General features: G+C 45.5%; 1 protein-coding gene across 5 annotated transcripts in view; it reads left to right on the top strand.

Moving 5' to 3' along the window:
- LOC139049852 (inactive phospholipase C-like protein 1) overlaps window positions 1-19,014 on the top strand; it is a 345,846-nt gene that overhangs the window by 175,175 nt on the left and 151,657 nt on the right. The window contains exon 1 of one of the 5 annotated variants that reach the window (XM_070525676.1): window positions 7,794-8,040. The exons of the other annotated variants lie outside the window; for them this stretch is intronic. Coding sequence (XP_070381777.1) covers window positions 8,008-8,040 — 33 coding nt within the window. The 5' untranslated portion in view covers window positions 7,794-8,007. Of the gene's footprint in view, window positions 1-7,793; window positions 8,041-19,014 lie in introns of those variants that run through there. 5 annotated transcript variants of the gene reach the window in all.

Raw genomic sequence — 19,014 nt, 5'->3', positions numbered from 1 at the left:
TATACATTGTTGATATTAAGAGAAAAATATGGAGTTGGGCAGGCCACGCCATGTAATACGTAGGGTCGATAACTGGTGGTCCATTACAGTTACAGAATGGGTGCCAAGGGAAGGGCAGCGCATTCGAGGACAACAGAAAAATTAGGTAGGGTGATGAAATGAGGAAATTTGCAGGCGCCAGTTAGAATCGGCTAGCGTGAGACAATGGCGAGAGGCCTTGGACCTGCAGTGCACATAAAAAATAGGCTGACGACGATGAAGCCGCGGTAGGCCTAGAGTTTCATAGAATAATTACTAGCGGGAACTCTGGCGGCGATGTCCACGGGAGCTGCTAGCTGGGTGGTTCAGCCAAGGTTTATGGATGCTTCTATAAACGCTGGTTCAGCCAGCGTGGGAATGATGGCCAGTACATGGACATGCCTAAAATTCGTCCTTCTGGCTTAAAACGGCTTCGTAACATTGTGAACACATCATTTTAGACAAAATACGGTGTTGTAAATTATTAAACATCATTAACATTGTGCGATGGCAGAGTTTGAACACAAGACGTCTAGTACAGAAACGCGGTACTGGAAGCCCCGGACGCATGCGTCGACAAGCGGCATAGAACCACCCTGACGAATTTCTCGCAGACAAGCGACCGCGTTGAGACGCATTGCGCGTTTCGATTTGTCAACTTCGAAAGGCTGAACTGCTGCAGTTATTAGCTATAATGCCTGTTCATAGGGTCTTCTGCATTTATACATGCATAAATGCTTTAAAATTTAGGGCGTAATTTAGCAATAAACAAAGCCACAAGAACGTCTCAAGTCACAAGCGCGAAGATCAGACAAATTCATGTACTTCCCGCCATTCCCATGGTGGCTGAATGACTGCAGCACCAGAGTTCCTTCTAGTAATTCTTGTAGAGAACTTTTCGATGCCAGGGCTTATAAGTATCGACATGACGTTTGTGACTTCCTCGGTGGTCGCAGGTTGAGTGACTGGAGCGTTATATTTTCTGCTGGTATTCTTACTGTGAAACTCGGTGGGCAACTGCAGTAACTTCTACCACTGCCCGCGAAGACAACTGTGCTGTGCTGTGAAGCGTACACGTGAATGAATGAATGAATGAATGAATGTTTATTTTGACAGAAATAAAATACAAATAATCTCTGTCAAAGAGGCTGACAAAAAGCACGAATGCCTGACTAAGTGTCAGTCCCCTTCCCCGACCCATTCCCAGAGCACAAAACACTCAAGCACGCAGGGTAAGCATGGTACACAAAGAGGATGCATACACAAAAAAATGAAAAGTACATGAAATATGTAACAGAAATACTGAATTTGATTTGTGTACAAAAGAATGCACAGTCATACCTGAAGCGACAGCAAATACACGTTCACTTTTTTTTGGAAAATGTTTAGGGACGGTGATTCATTTATTATAGTGAGTAAGCCAGGGTGATGATTCAGAAAATCTGCAACTATGAATGCCTGCTTTTGCATGCCGTAATTGTTACGGATCTTGCCTTTGGTGTAAGTTAATTGCCTTGTGTTGTATTTATGTTCGTTCGGAAGGTATTTTTTAAAAAAGGCGCTTTCATTGAGTCTTACCTCTTTAAATATTGCAATGGCTGTTTTTTTGTTAATAAGGTTTTCTAATGTTAAAATACAATTCTTCTTGAAAAGAGGAGCGGAGTGGCTTCTATAGGGCGCATTCTCAATTACCCGAATCATGCGTTTCTGTAAGGTTAGTAAACTATGGATGTTAGTTATCGTCGTGGTACACCATACAGATAAGCAATATTGGAGGCGCGAATGCACTAGGCTATAGTATAATTGTTTTTTTAATCTAGAAGGTAACAGACGTTTTAATTTATTAATAACACCGATGGATCTTGCAATGCTGGTTTTAATGTTGCCGACATGACTGGACCAATTTAAGTTTTCTTCAAACGTAACACCAAGGAACCTCTGGCACGTAGTGCGTATAATGACTTCATCACGAAATTGTAAGACTAAGCTATCATCAATACCTTTGTTACGAGGCCGAAAAATAATGTATTTTGTCTTTTTAGTGTTTAATTCCAATTTATTTGCTCTAAGCCAGTCTGAAAGATTACTGAGCCAAATATTTGCTTCTTCCTCGAGAGTAAGCAAGTTTCCACCAGAAAAGAAGATATTAGTGTCATCAGCATACATGATTATGTCAGGTGTTAGAGGCACGTTTGTGATGTCATTAATGTATAATAAAAAAAGAAGTGGCCCTAGGATGGACCCCTGCGGAACACCGTATTTGATTTCACCCAATGCCGATTTGGAATGACAAATGTATGTGTACTGTAGTCGGTTGGTTAAATAATTTTTTATTAGGTTAAGAGCAGTTCCCCTAATGCCGTACTCACTTAACTTTTTTAACAAGATATCGTGTTTAATGGAATCGAAAGCCTTTTTAAAGTCAAGAAATATTCCTATAGTGTACAGCTTGTCCTCAAAGTTACTTATTATTTTTTCTTTGATCTTTAGCAGCGCCATTTCAGTACATTGGTGTTTTCGGAAACCGTATTGCTTTTCTGTTATAATATTATTTTGAGTACAGAAATTTAAAATTCTTTCGTTAATGACCTGCTCTACTATTTTGGAAAAGATTGGCAGAACTGAAATCGGTCTGTAGTTGTTCACGTCATTCCTGTCTCCCCCTTTAAAAATTACCGATACCCGTGCAATCTTTAATTCATCGGGGAATGCGCCAGTGCACAAAATTAAATTGCATATGTGTGACATCACTTTACAAATATGCAGCGCCACAGCTTTTATTGGTTCTGCCTTTATGTCATCTACACCACATGCTGTGGAATTCTTCAACTTTAGAAATAAGCTACTTATTTCACCTTCATCTGTTGGTGCAAGAAATAGCGATCTGCTCATACTACATGGAATATAAGACCTGTAACCGGGGCTATGAGCATCAAACGCATCAGACGCGCCACATTGTAAGAAATGCTGATTAAACTTATCGGCCAGCGCAGTCCCTGTGAAAGATACGCCTTTATCCATAATTTCAAAAACAGGATTACGGTCGCTGTGCGGAAGCAGATCATTCAATGTTTTCCAAAGTTTTTTGGGATCATTAAGAATATGAGTGAACTTATTCTCATAGTACCTCTCTCTTGCCAGCTTTATATCACGGCCCAATTTATTCCTGATCTTCTTGTAGTTCATTAAGTACTCTGGTTGCCTTGTCTTTATAAAAGTAGCGAATAGTCTATCACGTTCCTTTATGCGTTTTAGAAGGGTGGTGTCAACCTTTGTCAACCAAAGCTTTGTGATAAAGGTTTCTGATTACGCCGAGAAAGTGAGTGAATGCCTTGACAGGATCCGTCAATGCGTATAATTCGGACCATTCCACTTTGCTGACTGACGCTTCAAAATCAGCAATCGTGTTCTTGGTTATCAATCTGTACTGTGAGTGTGTGTTATTTTTGTGCTGTTGGTGCACTTTCGTCTCACGTGTAAAAAACAGGAAAATAGGCATGTGATCGCTTACATCAGAGATGAGGACACCCGACACTAATCCAATTAATCGCGTTGTAAAACACAAGTCAAGTAGGCTTTCGGAATTGTTCGTTACCCTGGTTGGAACATTAATAACATTTTCATAGCCAAACGAAAAAAAAACATCCAGAAACGCTTGTTTGGATCGGTCCATTGAAAGCAGGTTAATATAAAAATCACCCATTACAATGAGGGGAGTGCCAAGCTGTGTACAAAAATCCAACATACATTCAATGAAATCTAATAAGATGGATACAGCACCGGATGGAGGCCTATAAATAACCACAAATATAGTGTTCGCACACTTGATCATGAGGGATTCATAGTGATCGTGTATTACAGAGAACTCAGAAATTACATCAAAGCATAGATCGTGTTTTACATAAATAGCGACACCACCCCCTTTCTTATGTTTTCGGGACAGTGAAGAACACTTATAGCCTGAGAAGTGTACAGCGTCGTATTCGTCGCGGAACCAAGTCTCAGAGAACGCTAAAATATCAAATTCATGTTGTATTTCATGTAGAAGCATGCAGACAGATTCGTGTTTGCTTTTTAAACTTTGGGCGTTCAAATGAAAAAAAAGACATCTGGTTTCTATCACGTAACTCTCTGCTCTGTCTGAAGGAAAGCTTGTCGTAGTACTTGCTTCCTTGAAAAGGGATCGCCATCTTGAAGAATGCGCATAAAAAGCCATACTTCTAGATTATCTTATTTTGTCAAGGTCATCCATTGTGATAACCCTAATGACTCGATCACGAGGACCACGACGCACGAAGAATTTTCCATTCTTGTGCCAGGCGAACTTGTACACTTTTTCAGCCGCCCGCGTCTTCATATGCCAGAAAAGCTTTTTGTTCTGTGCTGCGAGGTTTTCATTCAGGTAAATTTTTGATTTTGACTTTCTCAGTTGCGTTTTTTTCCCGAGCCAAGCATCTCTGGTCACGCGAGATGTGAAGCGAACCAGGATAGGTGGGACTTTTTCTGATTTTTCCGTACCGATTGTTTCCTTTTCATCGTCAATTGAGCCAGCCCTGACTTTCAACGGAATGCGGTGGACGGCTTCAATGTCCTCTTTCGAAAGTTTTGGAAGCTCGAGATCAACCGCTAAGCAGTTCAACTTTTCTAGCAAGTTCTCGTTGACATGATGCGGCAGACCATACACTTCCAAATTCAGGCGTCTGCCGTACTGATCGATATCATTCAAGTCTTTCCTAAGTTTGTCGATTTCTTGCTCTTTTACCGTGATCTCAAGTTTTTCCACACGCTTTCGAAGGCCTGCAATGTCTGAACTTTGCTGCTTCATCTCAAGGATGACCTCATCATATTTTGTAGCCATTTCCTGTATTGCCTGTTCAACGCTTGTCACCGTTTCTTTTATTTCTTCCAGAGCGTCTATCTTGACTTTCATTTCAAGCAGCACAGCAAGCTTGCGGTTTATTTCTGATATTTCGTTTTTTAGGTTCAATTCTGGTCCTTCGTCGTCATTTGCTGTGCTCGGACTGCTTCTGGTCCTGCCTGTTTTGCATGTAACGCACTTCCAAGATTTCAAGGCGGTTTCGGATTTTTTTCGGTACGTGCTTAACGTTACTCCCGAGCAAGTGCCCGCATGATAACCAAAATCACATTCACAGCATGATAAGTATGGCTCATTGTCGTGAAGCGGTTTGTGGCAAACAAGACAGTCCGACATGATTTAGTTGTCACGTCGAAAAAAACACGATCACTCGGCAGCAGTGGTAGCACTAGACCATACGAGTACAAGTTGAAAAACAACCAACCTGTGAAGAAAGATGATGCTTGCTCAGAATCGGAGCAGCAAGACCGAGTGAAGCCACTGCTGCCGAGTGTGTGCGGGTGCCTGCAGGATGGCAGCGTCCTTTTGTAGAAGCTTGCGCTGACGTAAGCAGCTGGTTCTTTCTTGGAGCCAATGGCAGTCTTCTAGGTCACGGGGTGCTCCGGGCTCTTTCCTGGTATGTGACGCGTCAGTTCCTGTGAAGAAAGATGATGCTTGCTCAGAATCGGAGCAGCAAGACCGAGTGAAGCCACTGCTGCCGAGTGTGTGCGGGTGCCTGCAGGATGGCAGCGTCCTTTTGTAGAAGCTTGCGCTGACGTAAGCAGCTGGTTCTTTCTTGGAGCCAATGGCAGTCTTCTAGGTCACGGGGTGCTCCGGGCTCTTTCCTGGTATGTGACGCGTCAGTTCCTGTGAAGAAAGATGATGCTTGCTCAGAATCGGAGCAGCAAGACCGAGTGAAGCCACTGCTGCCGAGTGTGTGCGCGTTGCTGCACATAAAGAGTATGTTGTGCTGTCCTCATCATATTCACCATACCACCACCCTCCTTCCTCTTCACAGCATATCTCTTATTCCCACGAACCCCTTCCCCAGCGTGGAGTAGCAGGCTAGAGGCACTTCAGGCCGACCTCTCCACATTTCTGCCATTAAATACACTCTCTCTCTCTCTCTCTCTCTCTCTCTCTCTCTCTCTGAGGGCTACGCAGCTATAGATAATGGAGCCTAGACTTTTGCTCTAGCTCCACCAGCGGGCTATGCCCTCGGCGTGTGACCAATTCAGTGCACGTGAGAACAAGGACTGGTGTTCTAATATAAGCAAGGCCAGAACACGGGTGTGTAATTTTTTTGCAACGCACGTTCGCACCCGCCGTGGTTGCTCAGCGGCTATGGCGTTGGGCTGCTGAGCATGAGGTCGCGGGATCGAATCCCGGCCACGGCGGCCGCATTTCGATGGGGGTGAAATGCGTAAACACCGGTGTACTTTGATTTAGGTGCATGTTGCGCGCAAACAGGCACGAATAGCGTCAACAGCGATGAAGCTGTTTCAGAAAGATCCCAAAGCCGCGCTTGTTGCCAGGCTGTAGAGCATATATCGTGACACCACGACGGCGTCGACTGGGAGAACGCGCCTCGTGTTTCCGATAATTGCTGTCGCGAGAAAAAAAAAAGGAATTGCCGATATGGCAGCGCGGTTTGTTCTCTGTTCATGAAACGGCAATCATCAGGCACTGAACCCTTAAGAGCGCAATCATTTTCTTTTTTTTTTTAAGAGTAAGAGCTCGTGCTAGAAGCGCTCTTCCACTTTGTACAGCAGAACGACTTCGAACACTTCCTCCGATTTCAGAGCTTCGCGCTGGATTAGCGAACGCCAGCACCGCCTAGTTCGACCAAGTTCCGCGCATATATATATTGGGGCGACACCGTTGCCACCCTACTTCGGTTCTTTACCCTCACACACGTCAGAGCATTCTTCCATTCACGAATGACCCCTCGGTGTAAACGCCAGAGAAAGCGTTCAAGGAGTGGAAGTGAGGAGAGAGAGAGAGAGAGAGAGTGAAAAAGAAAAAAAAAAGCCTGGCAGGAGGCGAGCGGGACGTTATAAAGCTGGGCGGCGGTAATTATGAAGGCCGTAAAACAACCACGAGGAAGATTAAAGAAAGGAACTAGGAAATAAGAAAAGAGAGAGCACCCCTTCGTGGCGTTCCTTCGGCGCACTCCCGCCAAGCCTCTCGGTGTCGACCAATCGCGGAGCGAGGAATTGCCCCGTGTCTCCGGCGAGCCCCCCCTCGTGTCGAGCCCGTGAGAGCGGCGTGATGGGTCACGCTGTTTGCCTTCGCGCTGACCCCGCTATCGCCGCGGGCTTCGTTTGCGCCGGGACTCGCGTCATTGCCTTTATGACAACCTCCCCCCCCCTTCCCCAACCCCGCCTCGTGTTAGTCCCCCCCCCCCCCCCCTTCCTTATCCGCTAACCTTCCATATTATTCTTTCGCCACAGTAAAGTGTAGCTGGCTTCTACAGCCGGCAATCTAGCATGCTACTGCGAAAAGGGTGTGAGAGAGAAGATACCTTGAGCCTCTTCGAAGAGTGAGCGGGCAACCTCAGTGACCTGCGTTGTATATGTGTGTGTGTGTGCACGCCTACTGGAACTGGAGGAGACCCTGTCTTGTTCGATTAGCGCCCCCTCGCCATGCAACGTCGCCGCAGCTCAGGTCAGCGATGCCGTTACTTTCGGCTGTATATATATGCTACACGCCAGATTTCGCTTCTTCCTTTTTTTTCTTTATTACCTCGCTTTCGCAAAACTGCTGGGTGACGTAATAATATCAGGCAAGCGAATCGGCGACGTGGTCCCATAAACCGCTATACAACGGTCTACCCCACTCTCTCCGTCTCTTCCTTTCTCGAAGTGCTGCCTTGCTCGGTATTTCGACTGCAGCCTCGCCCGGTTATCGTACGGCCCTCGAACGCCTATAATCTCTCTGTTTAGTGAAACATATTTCGTTCAGTTAGCTGCTGAAGCATTACTATAGTCGCGATGATTGGTGCGGAACGCACGTCTGGCTCTGGACGCCTTCTTTAGTTCAACGGCGAAATTACTGTCGAGTGTTCGTGGCTGGCACAGCGGTCGGCGCGAGAGATTTGTTCCTGGAGTTATAGGAAGCGGCCTGAGAACGTGATGGAGGTTTCGTTACACAACAGATATCTCAAGGTAGGCAACTTGTTTTCTTTTACGAAGCATTGCGTTTCTTTCGCTATTTCATTACTCCTAGGTTGCGGTGGTGCAGTTTAGCTAGATTACCGTCCTTCCATTTTGGACTTGCATGTTCGTGGTTGTTTCGGTAGACGTGTATAGCGGGAGACGCATGGCACCTCGCGACTTTCGATACCGTGTCCGATGCGTCTGAAAGACTGCTGTGCCGGCTCGATGGAATCTGTTGAGACCGTACAAGACCTGTTGGGAACGTATGTGGCTGTTGGTAATAGTCGTGCACTAGGCACCGTGTGTCACCTGATTTGTACTCGAGTATCTTATTTCTCTTAAAGCGGCACTTTATTTGCCCCTTTCCCCCACTCACCGAGTTGACACGAGCCCATTGTCCACGACCCGTTAACACGCTAGCCGCTACTGACCACCACGCTACTCACTAGGCCACGATTCACAGTACAATAATCTTGTCTCTATGCGACGCTGGGGCCCGTAGCACCGGTGCGTTGTGGTGGCTTTTGGCTTCTCGCGGCATGTTGCAACCAGAGGCAAAAAGGGAAAGAGTCGACAACAGAGAGGTGAAGCAGAAGTTGACAACGAAGCAGCCTAGTGCGGAGGTCAGTTGGAACGGAGCTTGGTGGCCTGGACCAATGAGTATCGCGGTCACAGGAAAAACTGAAAAGTTAAACAGTCACGTGTGGCGTCCGTGGACAGTGAGTGAGTGTCGGTTCTCGCTATGAAGCTCGTTGAGTACGCGCCACAGTCGTTGATCCCTGGCTACGACAACGGCTACGACAAGATGACACTATGGTTCAAGGGGAGTATGGTAGCGCGATTCAAAGACGGGACAAGAGAAGACACAAAGGGACACACACAGCGCTGTGTGTGTCCCTTTGTGTCTTCTCTTGTCCCTTCTTTGAATCGCGCTACCATACTCCCCTTGAAGATGCATTACCAACAAGCCCACATTGCAACCCTCGTGACACTATGGTGGCTAGAAGTTGTTAGGTGACGCCAACGGGGGGCGAGCGCCGCTCCTCTGGTTCATGCCTTGCGTAGTTGGCGCTGCTCTCCGTAGCGTGATGCGCGGTGCGCCCACCACGCTGGGCCGGGCTGGCGGCGGGCAGAGCTTATGGGTTCGAAGCGTGTGAAAGAAGCCGCATTTACTTGAGCTCACGGTGCGTGTTTCCGCGCTGGTAAGTTACAAGTGCATGTGAGGACCTAAAGGTCGATCTATAATGAATAAAGTTCTACATGCAGTTTCATCTCTTGAGAGCGAATGATTATCGCGCCGCACTCGATAGGGAGGGAACTCGTGGTTCTCATACGATGTCTGAGCTCACGACGGCCAGCTCTAACTAATGAAGGATCACAAAAGAAACAGTCACGAACCTCAGCAACCAAATCCACTTTGCCAAGACGACATTTATTGCACATTGTATGCAGAAAATAGGACTTCTTCTGAGCAGATGTCACAGAAAAATTGCACGTAACTGAAACTAATAGTCACCGATTTTTGAAAAAAAAAAGTTTGTAGCAAGGTTCTCAAGGCACAATCAGAGCACTCGACGCAGTTTTAGCATCTTCATTAGCTCCCGCGTTTCGTCCCGTTTAGCGTTCTGAGACTTGACGTAGAAATGGAGCCTTGTGAGCACATAGAACTTTATTATTATATTCGTAAGTGCGGTTTTGTGTTCAGGGCAGCCAACACGGTTCAGCTTGGTAAGCTGGAGGAAAGATACCAGATCCATAAAGCTGTCGCTTCTTACTTGCTTCACACAGAAGCAGTGGGTGAGAGTGTCATCCAGTGATGTCACCAGTGCATTCAGCTGATCTGACGGATATAAAAGTCCTCCCCTGTCAATAGCAGTGGTGAGGGCTGCTTTCTTGGAACTCCATCGCACTTCTTGGAGAGGTGCGCTGGAGCATTTGGGTAAATTGTTGGCACTGCGTCGCTTGTAAGCACGGGTCGATCACGGGGAATCTTGATTTCCTTGACGATGCGTAACCGGGCGTGCAGTGAGGCGCAAAGCAGCGCGTTTGCATTGCTTTCTTTACGCGAGGATCCATTTAGCTGGAACAGAGCACGAAACTCAAGCGTATACATGCTAACAATATTTCACACACACACAAATAAAAAAAACTGCGAAAATCACATGCGCGCAGCGTCGAACCGAGAAGACGACAATCACACGTGCTCATGCACAGATAGCGGGGGAAAGAGCCGGAGGGGCTAGGGGAGACATCGCAATGCTTCCGTGTGCACCGGAGACGTTAAAGTCAACCTACACTAAACCCGGAAAACCGGTGCTTGCCGACATTCACGCAATACGTCTTCGTCTTGCGTCTCGAACGCTGTCGCTTAACTCTGTCATAGCTTCACACTTCGAGAACTGGTGATACGATTGACCACGTGTTCGACAGGGGGTTCGATATGTTGAGCGTTTCTCCTTTTCGTGTATCTCGACGCGCGCGCCGGATCTCATCCGTCGTGCCAACGCAACAACGCCACCGAGAACAGGAAGTTTGCGGGACACGAGTTCTTTTTGTGTGTCGTCTCCACTCGTGACATGACGTCCGTGAAAGCGTGTTAAATGGTGCTTGGCGAAGTCGCATCGGTGATTACAAATGCTGACATTTCTAACGATGCACAGCGTGAAAAATGTTAGTGACGGTAGTAATGGACAATGCGAAAGACCACCATTTGCGTTGTATATGATAAACTTACTGTCTTTATGTTTCGCGCTGAAACGGACAGCGCACCAGCACCGAAAAGTTCTCGTCGTTGTGTTACATTTGCCTCGTCGCGTTACGTTTGCACGAACACTGTCTTTGTGTAATTGGGGTAAACTTGCGTAATGTTTGCGATAGCATACATGAAAAATTTCGCTTTAACACCGATTCTCACATATACGTGGGATCCGCCGAATTTTTCAGTACATTATTCTGATAAATTATGCAGGCGTCCATACACTGCGTTACATCGTGACATGCGTCTTTTATTCGAAAGAAAATTTTGCGCTTGCCGCTTCGTTGTTTTCGCTCACTATTTGTTACAAGATCGCAGTGTTTGGTCGACATTGTTCAGCAAAGCGCTTGACATAATTGCTTGGCTTGTAGGATACTGTCGTATGCACAGCCCGCCATCTGAGAAACGATTTGCTCCAGAGATCTGTATTGGTTTTGCTGTCTGACGGTAAGTAACCGTAGAGACGAACCAGGCAAAACGACAATGCCCAGAAATATGAAGGCTTTTAAAAAGGCTTAATTTCGTAATGAAATTTTAGTGAAAACAAAGCAGCGAGAAGTGACAAATATTTAATATCGTGAGAATAAAAACAAAATTATTTTACGACTATTACAGGGTACTGCAAGTTTTATACAGCTTGTGTCCCTTTTGCTTCTTCTTCTTCTTTTTTTCTTTTTTTTGACGCAATGCGTCGCTTTTACAGCGCTTGAAGTTCATGCGCGTCGCCAGAAAACCTGCCTTTGTGCGCGCTGTCTTACTCGTTACACATTTTTACAAAACGAGTTAATTTGAACTCGTACGTTCCAATGCATTTCATGCTTGCCTTCTTCTCGAGCTCGCGAGCGTTGCTTTGTACTGTCGAGCACATTTCAGCAGCTTGATGTTTCTCGCAGAGCGCTGAACTATTTTCATTTCTGAAAGTTCGAGTTGCAACTGAACGCGGGGTTCGCTAAGCTGTGCTAAGCTGTGCTGGTTCGCTAAGTTGTTCTAGTGTTCGCTATTGTTTTTGTCGCCTTTTAACTAATGGCAGCTACATACGAGGAGGGATTAATCAAGGTTCGCAATGGAAACATAATACAAGTCTTTGCAGGCATAACAACAGTCCCCCCCCCCCCCCCCCGAAAAAAAAAAAACGCACGCGAAAGAAAGGCACACTGACAGACACGGACAATCGCTGCTACTCACAACTGATTTTATTGCATGAAAAGAAGTTTAATATAAAGGCTGCTTCGCGCATGCGCGTTCGGAGACAAAGAACACGTGCCTCCACAACACCCCACAAAGTACGTCGTGTCTTCTTGCTGATAAAAGGTCACATTCCGAACTATATAACAGAATTGACGTATCACTAATGCAATCACTACCCTTTCTCTTTATATGGAAGGCTTCCAGCAGCTCTCGTGTGGTCTGGTTTTTGCCCCTACCTAATATCTTCGCACTCTCAAAATGCGCCAAACACTTGTTGCAGGAGCTGCAGTGGTGTATTAAGCGCACGTTTTCTTTGTTCTCTAAATTTCGTTGGTGCTCACTCAGCCGATCGTTCAGGCATCTGCCAGTTTGGCCTGCATGGGACTTTCCGCAGGACAGCGGTATCTCGTATACCACTCCTGATTGGCACCGCACATATGGCCTGGCATGCTCATTTCCACATCCACCTTTCGCGGATTCCTTGCCGTAGATACGAGGGCATAGCTTGGATAGCTTTTCTGGGGCGGAAAAAAATGAGCGGTACCCCAAACCTACCCTCCGCAACCTTCTTCAGGTTGTGTGAAATTTTGTGTGGCTTCTTTCCTCTTCCCTCGTCTTCAGGCTCGTAGTGCGCTTCATAATTTTTTTTTCAGGAGGGTCTCGGCAACAGCCGTCACGACCGACTGAGGGCAACCAGAAGCTGAAAACCTTTCCAATTGACTATTAAAGCTGGTTTGCATTTCGTGTTCGCACGATTTCTCCAGTGCTGATACCAGGCATAGGTTCACAATATTTCGTTTTACTACCTTTGAATGGGCGGAATCATAAGGCAGTGTTCCGTTCTTTTGTGTGTATTCTTTGGCGCTGCTGTTGTGCCTCCAATAAGTGACCAACTCGCCCAAGAACTCGTTTTACTGATAATATAAGTCGTTGATTCCCGTTGATTTAGTGGTCTGTGCTATATATATTTAAATAATAATGATTATGAATTCTAAAATAATATTTAGAAAGTGATCATGCCAATTTTTGACAAGGCCACTGCACTGTAAAAGTGGAATAGAATGTTAATAATGGGGTAAAGGAGCTTAATATGTTAGTCACCCTGGAGGAATGACGTACTCATGCGTAATCTCACAAACTTTCTTTCGGGCTCGACAAAGAGTGCTTGCACCAGAAGATAAAATACTAAGCATTGAGAGAGTAAGGCCATTACGCGATAGGAGTTATTCTAAGTTGGTCTTTCTTTCGGGGATTATATTTTAGGCAAAAGAGAAAATGGTCTCATGATTCTCCATACCCACACGACGCACAAAAATGTTCGATGGTGCGAACCTACAAATACTCGTACACATATTTATTTGCGGCATATGACACCGTAGATGTATTATTAAAACTTCGCCTTGTCCTTAGGGACACGGCCTGTTATTCCAGGGAAACGCTGAATCCGGTGTAGCAAGGAGTGGCTCGTTTTTTTTTCTTTTTTTCGACCGAGGAGTCGTGAGGATTCGTGAAAGGGTGAGGATTAGTATAGAGAATTCTACTGGTCCACCAAGCGCTGCATTTGCCAAGCTGTCTGCAACTTGATTAAGTGCTAGTCCACAGTGTCCAGGTATTAAATAAAAAAGTAGTGACTGATGCAGCAGTCCAATTTTCGTGCTTTCTAACGGCATAAGAACTGACAGATAGTCGGCAAGTATTAGTATATGTTAGTATTGGTGGGATATTTGATAGGGCCCAGCAAACGGCCATGAATTCGGCCACATGAATCGGAATATAATCAGGAAGACGGATATCAAAGCTCCATGGTAAGAGCGCATGTCACTTGCCGCCGATCTCTCATTGTACTGTTCGCATTCTGCGTGTGATGCAGATGCAGATCCTTGGAAAATACTGGAACGTATCCGCTCTGTCGGACTGGCCGGGAATCGGGTAGGTCAGAGTAAAGTACCAAATAAGAGGACAGTATTTACAACAGATAAGTTAGTGTGTGATGTGTTGTGACTTCCTCTTCTTGTTTTCTTCTTTTCAAGCTGGTGGGCGTAGTGTCTCTTTCTGGAGACAATTGTTAATCTGCTTTTTTATGTGTGCGCAAGTAATGTTCACACACATGTGTGTACATGAATTGTAGTAATAATGCGTGCCCGAGTGCTTTATGTAGTGCATCCATATACTCGCCATGCCGCAATTCACGTCACTCCATTCAACTTTATATCGTGATGTATGGATTTAGGGCAGACATTCGGGTACCTGCATGGTTATTCTTCAGAAAATCTGAATTAGAATCCAGCCCGCGCGTTTCCATCTTAAGGTGTACAGTTTCTGACGCAACGCAAAAAAAAATGAAAGTATTGCAGCATCACTCTGGTTTATGTGCGCCAAACAAGCTTGTAAACCTCCCGTGACGCATGGAGGGGTGTCTGGGAGTGTGCGCAGGGGAATGAGTGAAGCAGATGAGCAGCTGTGGAAACATGCCGAACTACTTCCCGGGCGATGACGTCACTAGTGCAGGCGTTGCTTCGGGCGCGGTTGCAATAACAAGCGGGTAATGTGCGGATGCGCCATGGAAATGCACTTCGCAGCTCCTTTGTATTCAGCGACCAGTGGTGTCGCAAGGCGTTCTGACGCAGCATTGGCGACTATATTTAGCGGCCTTGGCCACGGGCCTCCTTTCTTGTTATATCGATGGCCTCATTGTAACATCCATGCCTGCATACGACGACTGCACCCTTGAGCTTCATTCCTTGTCAGAATGGTCAACAGCTCTTGTGCCACTCCTGTGAATCAGATGATTTTAAGCGTATGCACTGTGCCACTGTCCATCCTTGGGCTGTCAACGATGTAGCCGCTGAGACGGCAGACAGCTTCATTGCGATAGCAATTGTATGGACATTCCAGGTGAATTTTCGCCGTCGACGTTATGTTCCACATATACGTATGTATATGTATGCAAGATAGTTGTTTTAATATTGAACTGACAAAATTGCTAAGGCCAGTGTTATGTTCTTTACTGAATAATTCCTCTGAACTTTTTTTTTAGTATTACAGCGCACAAACAAAAATAAAACATTTCGTTCACACTGCATGCATGTTACCTTAAGTATTCTCAGACTCTTAAAAAGTACAAAACAATATTAAGGCTCACAATCTTAAAGTGGTGTAATTTCACTGGAACCGCTCTTTACGGGCAGTGCAGGTACGCCTTTGCGACGGCGTCCTAAAGGATTTAGGGAGGCCAGCAATTTTGGCTGAACCTCGCAGGTCGGGTACGGGTGACGTCGCACCCACGTATACTCTTAGAACACCGTCCGGGCATTTCAAGCGCAGCGCTGTACACCTTGCTATTGCGGTGAATGTTTTGCCCATCCGGTGTAACTGGAAATATTATTATTATTTTTCACGCAACGCTTCTGCGACCTTGCAGAACAATTTGATCATGCACTAGGCCACCAAATTGCCAATGAGCTTCTCGAAAGCATTGGTCCGCGGGTGTGCGCCAGTGTTGCAATTTTAGCGATATTAATTGCCTCTAGAGTTTACGACTTTCTTGTCTGTTTGGCGACAAATTTTGCATTTCAGCGTCCGGCCACTGTTTTTTAGCGACGTCAGAGAACAATATGCGACACTTTAGCGACCTTGAAGTTTGGAAAGTCGCTTGGCAAATAACCTTCTGGAAGGCACTTTATTATACAAAAGCTGCCTGTGAACGGCTGAAATTGGCTGACGTGTGGGCTCTGAGAACTCGATGAAATAATGGTTGCCTACACTGTATTGGCAGTGAGCTTACAATATACACGTACGTTCTTCTCTTTTCTTTTTCTTTACGAAACCGATCTAAATTGGTCTTATGGCTCTGGGTTCGGCCTTTTCAATAACTACATTCGTTTCGTGGACATTTACAAATTTTGTTTCATACTTAATCCGCGGCAGTTAAATAATGAGATAGATGGACTATAAAAAGGCGCATACATAGGAGCAGCTGGGCTGGTTCACGCGAACCTGAACACACTGCTACCTTATCGCATGGGTCTTGGGCAAATCATTGCTGCGAAGAGCCTTCAGGCACACCAAGGGGTGGAAGTGTTGACCCGCATAACTGACGTCACGTAATTGTCATAGCTCTGTTAACGTGCGCAACCTTGTGTGTCTTGCTGGATATTGTTATCCTCAGAACTGGAACATTTTCAGCGATATTATAGGGAACCAAGCTCCTTTGCTTGCTAAGAAAATCTGATATTGCTTGTGTTCCTTTGAATCGTGCTGGTATTTGGATCCTCACGATCTGAGGGTAAACGCGGAATTTTAGTTTTCAATGTCCGTTGATGTTTAAGTGGTATAGTAAAATAAGAACCAGCTACTCACTGCTGCTAATTTAACTGTTTATTCCTCACTCATACGGACCTTAGACAAACGTGAGACATTTCGGTAAATGATTCACGTCATGCTAGCGCATATTGTCAGTTCTGCGGGCTCCCGCAGAACTGATGTGTCATATTTACCGCATATTTTAGTGCTCGAAGAGGCCTGCATGTTAGCTAAAATTTACATCAGTTCTAGGGACAGTTTGAGCGACCGTGAAGCAAAGTATAGCAGAAATTTAGCGACTTTCTTTATGTCGCTTCAGTGACATGCTCACAAAAAGTTTTGGGAACAATGTACGCACACTGACTCCCTTCTTTTTTCTTAACTTCCCCATTTTCCCTTCCGCACGTTTAGGGTAGCCACCAGGGCGCGACCTTGGTTAACCTACTTGCAGTATCCTTTTTTACGCCTTTCTCTTCTGAGCCCATTGCGCACTTTTTTGGCGTGCATCACTGAAACCGCATGGAATCGTGATGCTTCTAAACGTCTCAACCAGGAGTCTTGCGATAGCCAGTCGAGCTCCCCTTACCTACAAGGACACCAAAGTTGGCCTCGAATACAATCATCGCTTTATTTCTAAGTCTGAGGTCGTTAACCAGCTGTCGGTGGATTCCAAAAGAATTATTTCGGTCAAGAGTAAGACCTTTGACAAACCCACGAATGTTTCGGAACTGCCCGGTTTCTGACACGGTGGACACTCGTAGTAACCTTTTGTGGCATGTGTCTTAGTAGTCGGTATTGTTAGGCACAAGAGGTTCGTGGAGCCCATGGTGAAACTTGATGTTCCAGATGGTATACCCGTTGGATAACATGCAATAAATGAGCAGACTCATGTCTGCAGTACCTGCATCTTAAAGCGTAGCGCTCGTTTAGTTGATGTTGATTTTTTAATTATATCTGTTACTACATATGCCTTGCAGCAAATTATCTCGAATAATTATATATAAAAAAATAAAGCCCTTTGACTCTCCGAAGTTGTAAGCAGCTTTGCCAGTGCTACATGCGTTTATATATGAAAATACCTTACTGATCCCGTTCTTGGCCTTAGGTTCGGCATCATGATGTGGGGGGAGTAGGAAAGAAAAACACGTAAAATTCAAACGACCGAAGGCGTATTACTACAAGCACAAACAAAACTACATAAGTTTAAGTGACGATTACCGGTATAGAACTAGCAAACGAGGCAGAGCAGTAGAACTCACGAAATAAAAATGAAGTGCGCACCTTGAATGATCGTCGAACGTTGTTAGAACCTTGATACTTAATTTCTAATTATGAGATCTCTGGGCATGAAAGAGTTGTAACCGTTGAGTTTTGTGGTGTAATAGTGTGCGTGATCACGTGGTGTATGGTTAAGATATAAAATTTGACTAATTGGAACTTTTTGTGTGTGGTCATCTACGGATGTTTTGTACTGACTACTCGAAGCTTCAACGTGTACTTCTCAATAGTACCTGTGACGAGTGTCTATATGTCCTTCAGCGAAGCTGGGCCGTTAATTGGTCGACAGTATGACCTTAACCTCGTACTGTGAAACGAAACGCTGCAGCCATTCAGCCGCAAGGGGGGAGGGTGCGTGGATATTGTAATGTGCGAATGGCACGTGGCTGTTGCCATGGCTTCCGAATCGTTCTTGGCCTCGTGGACGAAGTTTCATATTTCTTGTCAGATTCCTGTCTTTCGTCTAGGTTAGTTCTGCTATAAAGGTACAATTTCCGTCACTGTGCTTCAATAGGGTCCACGGCTTAGCCCAAAGCAAATGCAATCACAAAGGGCAGCAGATATCGCATGACTGCAATTACTGACAAGTAGCCATCGGCTTAAACGTTTACATGCGTTCGCCGAACCGCTGGAGCGTAATTATCGGTCACCGATCCACAGTGAAAACTATTGGTGCTTCTGTGCGCTGAGGTCAAATTACGTTATCGCGCACGTGCGGAGCGAACTCGCTAGATTGTCTTTCCGCGACACCGGAAGACAATCTTTGGCGGGAAAGACAAACACTTTGGCGGGGTACTGCGGCGTTTTGTGGTTGCCGCGGTTGTAAGTGGCGACTGCTCCATCGCCTTGCTGGTGTTTAGTCTTAACATGCAAAGCATGGCCTCTACGATGTTGTATAAAAGCAAGGACGAGACAAGCCGTGAACTAATAGAGGCGATTTTTATTAGGAAACGCAAAGACTCATGCGTCAGCCAGGAATCACTAACATTACGTGACACGGAATATTACATAATTGAAAAGTCATTTTAAACTGCTCGCGCCTACTGAGAGTGCGTCATGTTTGCTGTTTCTGTATGTTGTCAGGATGCTGCGTAGTGGTCTGGTTGTTTCTGCGGTGCTCGATCGCTTTCCCGTTCGGTTGTTTTTTCTCTTGTATGTGCATGTACTCAGGGTAGATCCCCCAAAAAATTCCGTTGTGAGAGTGCGCTATATAGTGTCGTGCAATTATTTCTTTGTCGCTTATGTTGTGTTGAAGTTTGTAACCACGAATACAGTTAGCAGTTTTACAATCTCGACCGGGTGAGGTGGGTCTTCACCGCAAGAATCAGGAAACGACGACTAAGCCGGGCATCGTGATGAAAAAAAAAGATAGAAAAGATTTTATTAATTTTATTGGTACATGGATGTGACTCTCATCTGAGTCTGGCGCCGTTCTTATTAACACGGGGGCCAGCACGGTC

The sequence above is a fragment of the Dermacentor albipictus genome, chromosome 9, assembly GCF_038994185.2.
Source record: "Dermacentor albipictus isolate Rhodes 1998 colony chromosome 9, USDA_Dalb.pri_finalv2, whole genome shotgun sequence".
Classification (NCBI taxonomy): domain Eukaryota; kingdom Metazoa; phylum Arthropoda; class Arachnida; order Ixodida; family Ixodidae; genus Dermacentor; species Dermacentor albipictus.
This window is presented reverse-complemented; position numbering and strand designations above follow the sequence as displayed.